We start from the raw sequence: 12,661 nt of genomic DNA on the forward strand, positions 1-12,661 counted from the left end.
TCCTTGCTCATATTAGTATTGATTAACTTGGGGGAGTGTTTTCTTTTAGAATACACTTATAATGGCAGGTGATATGGGTGCAGCATGTCAGATAGGGATTTTTTTTTCTTCCAAAAAGTTGGGACATTTGAGATTGCCAGTCTGATTATGTTCCAATTTGGTTCAAAATAAGTGACTGGGTCAAAGAGGATTTCAGAATGTTGATTAGCAACTTTGTGTAGAATAGAGTTAATGATTGATGTTACAGTGACTGAGGACTGTTATGAAATGGAATCTATGGGGATGTATTTCAAGTTTTTCTAGGACAGAACAATTGCTTTGGATAATAGGACATGTCTGTGGCGGACATGTCTAACCTGTAGCAGTTAGGAAGCGGGGGAGACATGGGGCACTCTGGATAAATTAATAAAAACTCAATGAAGTTGTAAACTATGATGATTAATGAAGCAGACATGAATATTTCTCTCTTCATAGCATCTGCCACTGATTGGAATGTTTTGTGCAATTTAATGAAAAAGGGGGCTTTTGGTGCCCAAAATATACTTATTTTGTTCCTATTTACAGAGCAACTAAAATGGAAATGTTTTACTTTGGCAAACAGGTGACTTACGAAACTCAAGAATTTTGAACCAATTTGTACAACATATATCTAATGCCATCCCAAAGCTGATTATTTCATAAGTACTATTTCAAAAGTACTTCAGCTAGTTCGAAAGCTAACTGAATCTCAACATTGTTTAATAAATTGGCTAGGTAATTATAGATCTACAATCTCTCGGACATCTCCAGGTATGCAGTTTTCCTGACCAAATAATCCAATACCTGATCCCTGTAAAGGTTTAGCTACTGCTGCAGATTACTGACATCATTTTAAAATAAATCTCTGCAAAATTTCAATGCTTCTCTAATTTTGCTGTGTATGCTACATAATACGCTGTACACAAACGTAACAAATCCTAACATAATAGTAATGCAGTTAGCAGCAAACGCAAAGCCAACTACATGTGACTCAAAATATTGGTTTCTTGCTCAATTGTCCTTGACACCATATTCCTTGTTTTGTTGATATACAATAGGAATGTTTTGAAATGATTGTAGTATTAAGATCAAAGCGTATAAGGCATGAAAATGCTGTCAAATGCAGTTCCCTGCCTCAAAGCTTACTGCTAGTCATCCATCATCCAAGAGCAATTTATCTCATTCTAATGGGTACAAAGCAGCATTTCTGTGACATTACACAAAACATTGTTCTGGATAACACAGACAAGCCCAGGGTCCATATTGTAGGAAGAAGATAGAGAAAGCATGATGAAAAATGCTGCTTTTGGGGAATCCACTAAATACAGCTAAATTCAAGGAAGCAGTTTTAAATGTTTCACCAGATAATATATCCCAGCTTGATACAAATCCTAGTACACACATAGTTCAGTGAAATATAATATAGGAATTGATATACTGCCAGGCTGTGCCTTATATTCTGGTTAGGAATATTAGAGAATGATAATTGACACTTGCTCTTTGAAGTTGTTTCTGTATAAGAGGGAGAACTGTAAATGCCTACCCAACACCTAAAAAATAATTTTGAAAGTGAGATATCAGGTCAGTGTTTAACTGCTGCAGCCTTGTTAAACATAATGTTAAATACCTGATCTTGTACTGATCACAGAAAGTAGGGAACACCTTTCTTTTCCCACCAAGAGAAAGTGAAATAAAATATATTATTGATTTAAATCTTTTACTATCTCCATGAGAAAATACATAAATTATTCTTTTAGTATCTGCGTCTATAGACGCGTAATACAATTAGTTCAATTTCGTTTAACAAAACATTTTCCACCAATATGTGTTCTGCTTTTCATCCCTCTATAATGAAAACTTATGATTTTAGTGCAATGTAGGTTTTTCAAACAAAAAATGGCTAAGGGCACTTTTATCTTGATGCAAGAAAGATGGAACAAAAGCTACAACATGCTTATTTTATGAAGCCCGTTCACAAAGTAAGAAATAGATGTGCATGAAGAACAAAGTCTTATTGAGAGTACTTGTGAGAGTATTTATAAAATTAAAGTTTAATAGATAAATAGAATAAATACTTTATGCATCATAATTCTGGACAACTACATTTATAGCAAGTAAGTTGGCAAAATCACAAGTTGTTGCCTCTTGGCAAATTCCACTTTTGATAAAATCACACAGGCATGTTACAATGTTACTTATGAGACTGTGATGTCATAATTAGATTTAAATCCTTTACCTTCTGCACTGATCATGACATATAGCACACAATGGTGTCAAGTAAATACTCCTTCAGAATGTTCACACATTCAGAATGTTCACACAACCCAACAGCTCAACAAGTTAAAAAGGGTCATATGTACTAAATATTTGGAGGGGGCAACTGAAGGGGTAGGCAAGAAAAATAAGTTTAGGAAAAAGAAGTGGGAACTATACCTAGGAAAAAGTTAAAGCCTTTAACTTTTTTATGGACACTGGCAACTTAAAATAAATTAACAAGTATGTTCTCAGAAAAAAAAATGTACAAAAATACTGTCAAATTTCCCGAAAAGCTTTCAACGCAGTTCTTTCCCCCTACGTATTGAATAAACCATGTAAGCACATTACCAAAATAAAAAGATGTTGAAAATAAAAGCCAGCAAAATCCCCTCCCACCGCCATTCCATTCACACTATCTTTTTGTCTGTACAAATGGGGGAGAAGAACAGTCAGCAGAGTTTAAGTAACAGTATTATTTTTCCTGAAGAGGGAAGGTTTGGCCCACATTTCCTAAGCTTCCAGTTTAGCAGACTAAAAATTAGCATCACTCCAATGCATAGTTCAAAACAAAGGAAGAGGGCAGTATTTGCGCAGGAATCTATCCTGAAGTTCGTGCAATCAACTAACACATTTTTAAAAATCTTCTTTTTTTAAAACTCAGAATCTGAATGCAGTTCTACTCATTTGAAACCGTAACTTGCAGAATATCCACAAGATTTATTTTGCCAATGTTTGCATGTAGTCACTGAAAGAACTGCCAGGGAAGAAATTAAGCAGAGAGACTAGAGAGACAGACACTGAGAGATATGAAAGATGGGTACAGTTAAAAATTATTACAGGTTAAGTCGGAACAAAAATGAGTGGCCAAGCTTAAAAATAAAGAAGTGATGGTAGCAAACAGAAAATAAGAAAAATTATACAAGCTTATATTTTACTCTGCTTCCCAGATGCCTACAAGCCTTTGAAATACTGTCTCTAGAGGGAATGTTTTCATTCATACATATGGGAAAAAAAAAGTCCTTTGTTTTGCACGAAAGTCAGCAGCTCACTCTGCTAGACTGCTGTTTGCAAACGAAGTCTGTCATGAAATCAAATTCATTCTGTCCCAGCCAAAGCTCGGGAAGCTCCTTGATGCGATCCAAGCCCATTTCTACGACTAAGGACATCAGGACCTCCTCGTCGATGAAGTCCGTGTCAATGACATTGGGAGGCAGCATTGCTGCAGGGACGTGGGGCACGGAAGCAGGCACACTGCCGTTGCCCCCGCCAGCCCCACTGCTGCTGTGCTTGGGGTTGCAGTCCCGAAAATGCTGGGTTGCTCCGTTGAGCTGATGGTTGGCAGGAAGTAAATCCGGCATGTAGTGGTTGTGAGGGTAAGGATGGTGACTGAAGTACTGGTTGTTCAGCTTCTGCAACTGCATGCTGGCTGTTAAGGGCCCGCCTTGAGGGGCCACCGTCGGTGCCATGAACTGGGAATTATTAAACCTCGCTGTCGGCGGCATGCTGCCAGCAGGGTGTCCCCCGTTCACGTTCCCTGGCCCCATGGCATGCCTGATCCCACTGTTTGTGTTCATATTTCCTCCTCCGTAATGGAGATGGTCGCTCATCAAGGCACTGAAGGCGTGAGGCTGCTGCTGCTGGTGGTGATGGGTTGGAAAGGGTCCCATGCCCATGCGATGCGCCGGGTGGTGGTGAAGCCCAGTGGTTCCATCCGGGAAGCGCCCGTGGTTCATGGCCATCATGTGCTCTGCCATTTCCAGCCTTCAGAAAGTTAATATTTACAGAGAAAGGGATCAACATTTATACTATCTGCCTGCGCCCTCCCGCCCCTGAAGCTCTCTCTCCCTCCACATCTCTCTGCCTAGGAAGTCGCCCCTCCAGGTCTCCACCCTTCCCGCCCCCCTCCAGCCCCCTCGGTCCTTTTCTCCTTCCAGAGACAGTCTTGCCAATTTCGCCGGCACTGGCAAGCGGGGAAGGCGCCTTGGGCACCATCGCCGGCTGGCAGCCGCCCTCCCCTCCGCCACAACTCGCGCACACCTAGGCGCTCCCCGACTCCATTTATCACTCGTCCCTTTTTTGATCGGCAAACGCCGGTCCACGATCGTAACGCTAATGCAAACAAATCCACGCGTGTCGTCGCGGGAAAAGCCTTACATAAGAACCACAGAGGGGAGAGCGAGCGCTGTCCGACCTTCCCGCTCTCCTTGTCAGCAACTTTGGGAATTAAAGTCCGCCAGGACCGCTTGCGATATAAGAACAAGTGGATTACCGCGGAAAGCCTCTTCCCTCCCCCGCCTCGGGCATGCCTTCCCGTGCCTCAGTCCTCGGTCCGGAGCTTCGTGCAGGGAGCGCGAGAAAAGCCCACCGCTCACCTCAAGCTCTCGCTCGCTTTCTTCCTTCGCTCCCAACGCGCTGCTGGACCCAAGTCAGCAGAAACCGCCCAGCATAGAGCAGGCGACGGTCCGGTTCCTCTTCTGGGCTTGGCCGGGTGGCGGGTGGCGGTGGCGATTAATTCTTCTGGCTGCTGGGCATTCAGACTCGAAGCCGCGGCTTCCCCCGCTCGGCGAGTTTCTCATCAGCCCTTGCCAACAATGAGCTGTGTTCCTTACCCTGCTTTGGCCACAGCTAATATAGGATTTCAAAAGGGAGGAGCGAAAAGCCTTCGCAGGCAACCAGAAGTAAAACCTGGAGCAAAGCAAGGAAAACAAGCCAGGCGGAACTGGAAGGAATCCAAAGCACCCCGTTGTTCTCGCGGGCTCCGGGCCACGTGTGCCATCGGCGAGGCCCTCAGATCAGCGCGGACGCGAAGGGGTTGCGAGCGTTTACGCGGGTGGCCGGGGCTGGATCGGGCGCCGAGCGAGAAATGCGTGGGCCATCACCCGGCAAATCCCCCTTTTGCTTCTAATGGAGCCATCAGTCCGATCAATTCGTTTATCTCTCACCATTAGGCGCTCTTGCTGCTTCCCTGCCCCGCCCCCCACGGGCTACTAAACACGGGCGTTTATTTCTTTTCCCTTCTTGCCGCGCCTCCTTCTGTCTCCAGACTTGGCGAGGCTTTTTGGAAGCTCCACGACAGGAGCCCAAAGGCCGGGTCCCCGGTCCCCCTGCACGGAGAGCCCCAACTTCGCTCCAGACTTTTCGGCAAAGCGCGGCCGCGCACCCGCCAGTTCCACTGTAGCCTTGGTGGAGGCGCGTGTCCCGCTGGGACACGCAGGATCCGATCCGCGCTTTCGAAGTGACACGCGGCTTTGCCGTGGACATTTTGCAGTTTACCTCTCCTGGTGGCTTTGGCGTTCACACACGCAGGCGTCTCTACTCCGCAAAACAAACGCCGCGATCGCCGGACTGGGGTCCTTGCTGCCTTGCCTGCCGCTCCCACGCCATTCCCCGCCATTCCTTTTCATAAACCGTCTGCACAAGCCGGCTCGGGGTGGGGGTGGGGGTCGGTGGGGAAATAGAGTGGGGTAGGAAAGGCGGGTCTGGCCCCGGGTTTAAGCCAGCTTCTTGCTACTACAGTCAGCAAGCAAATTGATATTGCTGGGAAAGCAGGCAATAATTTCTCTGTAAATAAAGCGCCTCCCCTCCTACGGGTTTCCTTCATCTGCGCGCCCTTTTGGAGGCTTGCTAACAGAGTCAATAAACAGCCGGTAGCACCGGAATAGCAGAGCTGCCCGTCCCTGAGGTAGCCTCGCAAATGCGGGGAAGGCAGGGTGGTGTAAGGAAACCCCCTAAGACCATCCGTACGGAACTTTTCCTAGGGACCGTCGACCACAGTAGGTGCATAGTTATATACCCGGTTATCTTGCTTGGATATCAACTCCCATCATCCTAAACAGAGTTGAGAGGATTATGGAATTTGGAATTCATGGCGTCTCAGAAAACCGGGATTAGACGGTGTCCAGATGGACGGGGTAGCTATAGTATGGCTCTCTCATCATCAGTAATTAGGGAAAGCAACAGTGGGAACTAGGATCAGAGAGTCGCAGAACTGAGCAGTGGAAGGATATGGTAGAGGTCATCTAGTCCAACTTCTTGCTTAATGCAGGATCTATAAGGTATAAGAAGTAGCTGCTGCTGTCATCTCCGATCTGGTAGTTACGGATATATTGAAGGACAGCTGCTATTGTCAATATTTATATAATAAGTACAATTTCAGAATGCACAACCATTCCCATAATCGCTCTGCAAATACTCTTCGCTTAGATTTATTTATTTATTCATTCATTCAATTTATATGGCCGCTGGTTTCAAATAAGTGATTCTGAACAGCTAACAGCAATTTTTTTTAAAAAAGCAAAGAAAAAAAAAAGAACAACAATACAAAGTAAATAGACAATCAGCATCACAAGATTTTTTTTTTAAAAAAAGAAATCAATATGGGCGCAATACAAATATTTCAACAAAATTAATTCACAGAGTACAACACATGCTCTGATTACTTTGCCTGACAACAGTGAGCAGAGTTTCCTGATTCAGGAAAGGGCACAACTGCAAATGCTCTTCTGGTTACTGACATTGAATAGGAGCTGCGAGTTGAGCAGGACCCCAAAATTGTGCAACCTACAGAGAACAGGAAATGGAAATTCCCCAGAATTGGGGGGACCTTGAACCAAAAACCAAGCAGTCTTGGTAAGGTAGATTTGTTCTGCCCCATTCAAACCCCCCCCCCCCAATCTCCAGACACAGAACCTTCACCGAATCTCTTGGATGGCCTCATATGTAATAAAATCCCCAGGAGACCCAGGTTACCTTGAACAGAACATCTGGATGACTATCAGCCGATACAATAAATATGGAAAAATATTTGCCAGTCTTAGCACAGTTAGGTAGTCCTTAATAGTGGCTTTGCCTTGTGTTTGCTTGGGTTCACGCTTTGTTGTCCTCCAGTGGCACTCTAAGCATCTCTTCAACCATTTCATCATCCTCGGTTCCTCGGTTAACTAAGGGGAATTTTGAAATCTATGGAAGAGAGAGGCTGCATAATTGAACTCCAATTCAGAGCCTCCATATCCTTTGCATTCCAAACAACTATCAAGGTCCTGCACCAGATCTTCAGGGGCCACCTTACTGGATGCCCTTGAGGTATACTGATTGAGTAGTTTTAGTCTCCCTGCAACAGGGAGGAAGGGGGGGGGGAGAGCACCAGAGAACTCTAGGAGTAATAAAGAGATATCAGATCATTAGTGGTGGGTTGTCCCCAGTTCAGACCGGTTCGCAAGAACCGGTAGTAAAACCGGTGGGAGGCTCTGCCCACCGCCCTGGATGTTGTCATTGGTGATCTGTGCATGCACAGAAGCTTCCTGTTGTGAACCGGTAGTAAAGGTAAGTAGAACCCACCCCTGCAGATCACGACTGAGAAATGATAACAGTCACCCTAATTTCAAATCACCTTGCAATTGCTCCTGCAGGAAAAGTAGATCTAGCGTATGACCACTGTCATGTGTTGGTCCTTGATGACCTGGGTCAGGTCCATAGCTGTCATTTGAGTTATGAAATCCTGAGTTATCTTGGACATCCCCACTCCAAGGCAGGTGAAGTCCCCAAGGATCATGAGCTTGGAAAACTCCATCACTAACCTGGTAAAAGAGTCTAGAATAGGGATGTCAAACTTGCGTCATGGCAGTGTCAGGTGACATATCGGGACTTTTCCCCCCTTCGCTAAACCAGGCATGGACGTGGCCCGCGGGCCTCAAGTTTGACAATCTTAGTCTAGAAGCTCAGCCAGGGAGGTTGTTATGCAGTAGAAAGGATGGTACAATAGTAACAGTCCCAGCCGATCCGAAAAACTCAATCTAACAAACAGAGACTTGCACCAGCTATTTATGAAGCAGCATCTTTGAATGCCACCAGAGTATCTTGGATGACATATCCTGAATTTCCATGATTTTGTTTATATCAGATATCACCAAGAGGTGCAGTGGGATCTGGGAACTTAGGGATCTTGTGCCACCTGCAAAGTTGCCATTTTTCTGATCAGCCTTGCTACTCTAGGTTACAGGGAGCACTGAGTTAAGAAGAGACAGTGGAAGAGCATGTTTAAAATGTGGTGGTTTAAGAATGGAGCTTCAAATAGAATTAGAAAAACAAGATGGCAATTTTTTCATTGGAGGAATTCACAATAAATGAGATAAAAGCTGGTGAGAATTATTGGTGAGCATGAAAAGATGCCAAATATTTATTTAGTATATTTTACTGCTATAAAGGAGGGCAGTCATCCTGAAACTTCTGGCTTTCAAATTCCTTGACTTTATGGAGTGATATTTATGCTAACCTTCAGGTAACTAAGGCCACTTCCTTATAATAGTTTATAGTATCTTGTAATGTTGTTCAACCATTGCTGTACTAAAGTAATGAAAACAGACTTTATATTAATTACCTCAGCGCTTGATGGTTGGTGATGCCAGAAGACACAATACATTAATAGTGAGGAAATGGCTTACATTTATTTATTTATTACCAGCCTTTATTATTTTTACAAATAACTCAAAAGTGGCGAACGTACCCAACATACCTTCCTCACCCTATTTCCCCCACAACGACACCACCTCTTGAAGTGAGTTGGGCTGAGAAAATGTAACTGGCCCAAGATCATTCAGCTGACTTTTAGGGCTAAGGCAGGATTTGAATTTACAATCTTTTGATTTGTAGTTTGGTATATTAACCACTATCTCGTATTGTAAAAAGGTATTGTAGGTCTCGTATTGTAGTATTCATACACTCATTACCTAGTGTAGCTCATCACTTCATGGCTTATGGCAAATGTTTCTACTCTTTTTTGATATTTGGTTCTGTATGGATTGATGTCAGTTGTTAATTTGTTTTGATCATGATGACAATTATCTGTAAGAAAAAATATGTCTTTCTTGTTACTAACAGAATAGTAGTTCGTTAGATTTAGATTTAGTTATGATGGCTAATCTATGGACTGATAATTAGACTGATGTGCCAGCAGCCTCTAGATAGCCAAAACAATTTTCTCATTTCTCTAGAAGAGTTTTCTATTAATACAACTTTTGGTGTTGTCGATGCCTTGATCAGTTTCTTCAATTTAGGGATGATCTGGTTTGCTAACAGAATCGCTCCCAAACACTCAGTAAAGCTCATAAGATGAGGCAGAGCTGGTTGCAATGCAACCAAACAAAATTTTTGCAATGAAGCATGTGGAGTAGAGATGCAGGCTAGAGTTTCAATGGTGCAATAAATCTTATATTTCTGTCATACTACATCTGCTCCCTTCAAGACAGTGGAGTAATTCTGAGTTAGGAGAGACACAAAATGAAATCTTCACTTATTATTTTGAAGTATATTGTTGTCTTATCGCATGATACTGTAGCTGTTTTCTTAAAGAATTCTTATATTCTAATGCAAATCATTCTGAGGGTAGTTTCATATGAAAGGGGGCAGATCAGGGGTGGGTTCTATTTACCTTTACTACCGGTTAGTAATGGGGCCGCGCGCGCCCACTGCGCGCACACACACTCTTCTGCGCACAGAAACTTTTTGATGACGTCGGGGTCAGTGGGCGGAGCCTCCCACCGGTTTTACTACCGGTTGTATAGAACCGGTGCGAAACGGGGGCAACCCACCACTGGGGCAGATAAACTATAATTAAATATACAGTTTTAAAGGCATTTTTAAAAAATGCCTTGTTTCTTTACTTCCTTGGGCAGTAGAAAGAACTTGTTCTTCAGATTTGAATAGTAGTTTGATTTTTGTGGAGAAGGTAAACCTCAGTAAGAGATGTCAGGATAGAATCCGTATGCCGTAATTTTAAAGATTTTGTGCTGTGCAGAAAAATACCTCTATATTTTTTTTTCTATCAGTTGTCAATCAAGAAAAAATATTTGTGAAATTTCTTTTGAAGAAAGAGACAATTTTAGTGAGATTTTCAGTCACTTCTTGTGACTGTGATGTCACAAGGACTCTTCCAACTGAGCTTTTGCAGGTTGGAAAAGGAAGATCTTCAGAGAAAGTGATGGAAAGTCGTATGACAGAAAACAACAGCAATAGGACTTCCACCTCAAAAGCATCCATGGTTTGGATCAGAAATGTCAAAATGATGGCTAGGAGCACAATGGAAACCTTGACCGTTTTTGTATGTGCCTCACAAGTGAGACACTTTAAAAAAGTGAGACACTTTAAAAAAGCACAGGGCTTTGTGTAGTCCCAGCTGCCATCTTGACTTTTTTGACCTCTCTTGCAGATGCCCTGCTCCACTGCCTTCAGCAGTAAAGTAAGCTGTAAGACACCACCAAAAAACAGCAAAAGAAATCCTTAAGGTTGCCAAGGAGAACTGAGAAGAACAGAAGCCTCTTTGACAGCAAAGAACACTTTGAAGAAATTGTGAGGCAGATTTTGATGAAGCATGAGGCTTTTTCATTCAACTCTTTGTCATGCTTTGTATTCTCATAAATATAGGCTCTCTTTTTCTTTAAAGGAGCTAGTCATTTTGTTTGTGGGAAACAATAATAATGTATCTTGTTTAGGATGTATGAAAATTTGCCCTACTTGTTTCTTTTGCCTTCCTTCCTTTTTTTCAATAGCTCATTTTTTTCTAAATATAGCAGGAGAGCAAAGACTAACCCTCATTTTCCCTAGAGGAAAAAAAAAACTTCAATATCTGGTTATCGAACCAATTTCTTTGAACTGCCCACCTTGTTTGTATGTGCTTGGATTTTAGTGAGGTATCAATTCACTATAAAAAAATTCCTGTCTAACTGTGTTCAAAACTGTGTATGTAAATGTAAATGTACCATTCCTCAAGGATTATGTATTGTATATCTCAGAACTGCCAGCTGAGAAATACAAAACTATGTTACAAAAGCTAATTATTTATTATGTGTTATTTAGCATATATGTACAATATATCTTCTAATAAGTCAAAATTAAAAGGAAAATGGTAAAAGATGAATATCTTTTAATATCAAGCTAATATCAATGAAAATATATGAGATACATAGTATTTTTGAGTTAATCTATAAAAATGGACAGTTTATCCAATTTTTAAAAATGTTTGAGGATAGCTACTCATGGAACACAAAATATAGGCTGAAAATACTGAAACCTAGAATAAGGAATTTATTACAATGGTTTGTTTTTCATCTTTTCTATTGCATAAATATAAGAAAAATAGGAGCCTTCAGGAATTATTATTTTTCTTCAGTTTGGCCAATATTGTTATTGTTATGTACTTTTACGTTAATTACGTAAAGATTTTATTCATTTATTGACAGAGAAAGGTGTATTGAGTCTATTTACTAAGCAAACTTGTTATTAATAATAAATAATATTATTATGGAGACGAGATTGAGTATTTCAGTCAATTTCTACTTTCTGTTTATCAAATTATGATAGGTAAATTTCATCAAATTATATTAGGTAAATTTCTACCAAATATATTATTATGTATAACAAGGACCCAGATTGTTGGGGGCAATATCCTGACCCTGTAAACTGCGTAGAGAGGGCTGTAAAGCACTATGAAGCAGTATATCAGTCTAAGTGTTATTGCTGTTGCTATTGCTATTGCTATTGCTATTGCTATTGCTATGTACCTTGTTCACATGTTCTTTTTTTGTTTACCGAAAGAAATTCCTAGTATAAATATAAAAATCTACCAATAGGCTCAGAACTGCTTCTAGCACTTTGGCTGCAATAGAAAACATTTTAGCTTTCATTAAGACGGCTCAACTGATCTGATGTAATCACAGATAGCACTGATCTAATATGACTTAAAATTAATCTGCCAGTGAGGCAGTTCTTAAGAAAAAGGCAAAATGATAGCTCTGTGATCATTTTCAAGCCCTGAAGAATCTGGATTGTTCCTTTTAAAACATGCAAAACACATACCTATAAAATCATAGAAGAAGTACAAGTTGCTGGAAATTAGTTCATTACATTTCTATCTTACATTATCTTTCTAAAATAATTCAAGCACTTCCAGCTGTTAAAAGTACAAGTGATTGCATTTATAAGCTTACAACTTATAAAGCAGAACAATAAAACATGGTAAAGAATAAAAAAATTAAAAATAAAGTAACTTAGTATTCAGTCCAGAAATAACATTAAAGTAAGTCTTACTGAAATCAATTAAGTAAACAATGAAGCTCTTGGTGAAAGAGATGGGCTCCTGCCATTTTTTGGAAAATTATAAGAGTGGGGGACTCCTCGAGGAGTGCAGTGAATAGCTTGGAGTGACAACAGAAGATCTTCATGTACTTCTTTAAGTGCCTCTCCTGCTAGTCTAAAATACTGAGATGGTTCATAGCAGGAGAGACAATGCTTCCAACAGTACAACTGCATCTTCAACAATGCCTGGAAAGCATCTCTTTTAATACTGCATTAGTTAAAGCTTCACTGTAATGATTTGTACCATTTGCAATTTCCA

General features: G+C 41.4%; 1 protein-coding gene across 1 annotated transcript; it reads right to left on the bottom strand.

Moving 5' to 3' along the window:
- Positions 1–2,042: 2,042 nt before the first annotated feature.
- On the bottom strand, positions 2,043–4,888 carry CITED2 (Cbp/p300 interacting transactivator with ED-rich tail 2). The gene is made up of 2 exons (XM_034418922.3): positions 4,647–4,888; positions 2,043–4,035 (listed from the first exon to the last, which is right to left on the bottom strand). Exon 2 carries the CDS (start codon positions 4,026–4,028, stop codon positions 3,312–3,314), a length of 717 nt encoding a protein of 238 aa, XP_034274813.1. The 5' UTR covers positions 4,029–4,035; positions 4,647–4,888; the 3' UTR covers positions 2,043–3,311.
- Between the last annotated feature and the right edge of the window lie 7,773 nt (positions 4,889–12,661).

The sequence above is a fragment of the Pantherophis guttatus genome, chromosome 1 (genome assembly GCF_059756535.1).
Source record: "Pantherophis guttatus breed Tessera chromosome 1, ASM5975653v1, whole genome shotgun sequence".
Classification (NCBI taxonomy): domain Eukaryota; kingdom Metazoa; phylum Chordata; class Lepidosauria; order Squamata; family Colubridae; genus Pantherophis; species Pantherophis guttatus.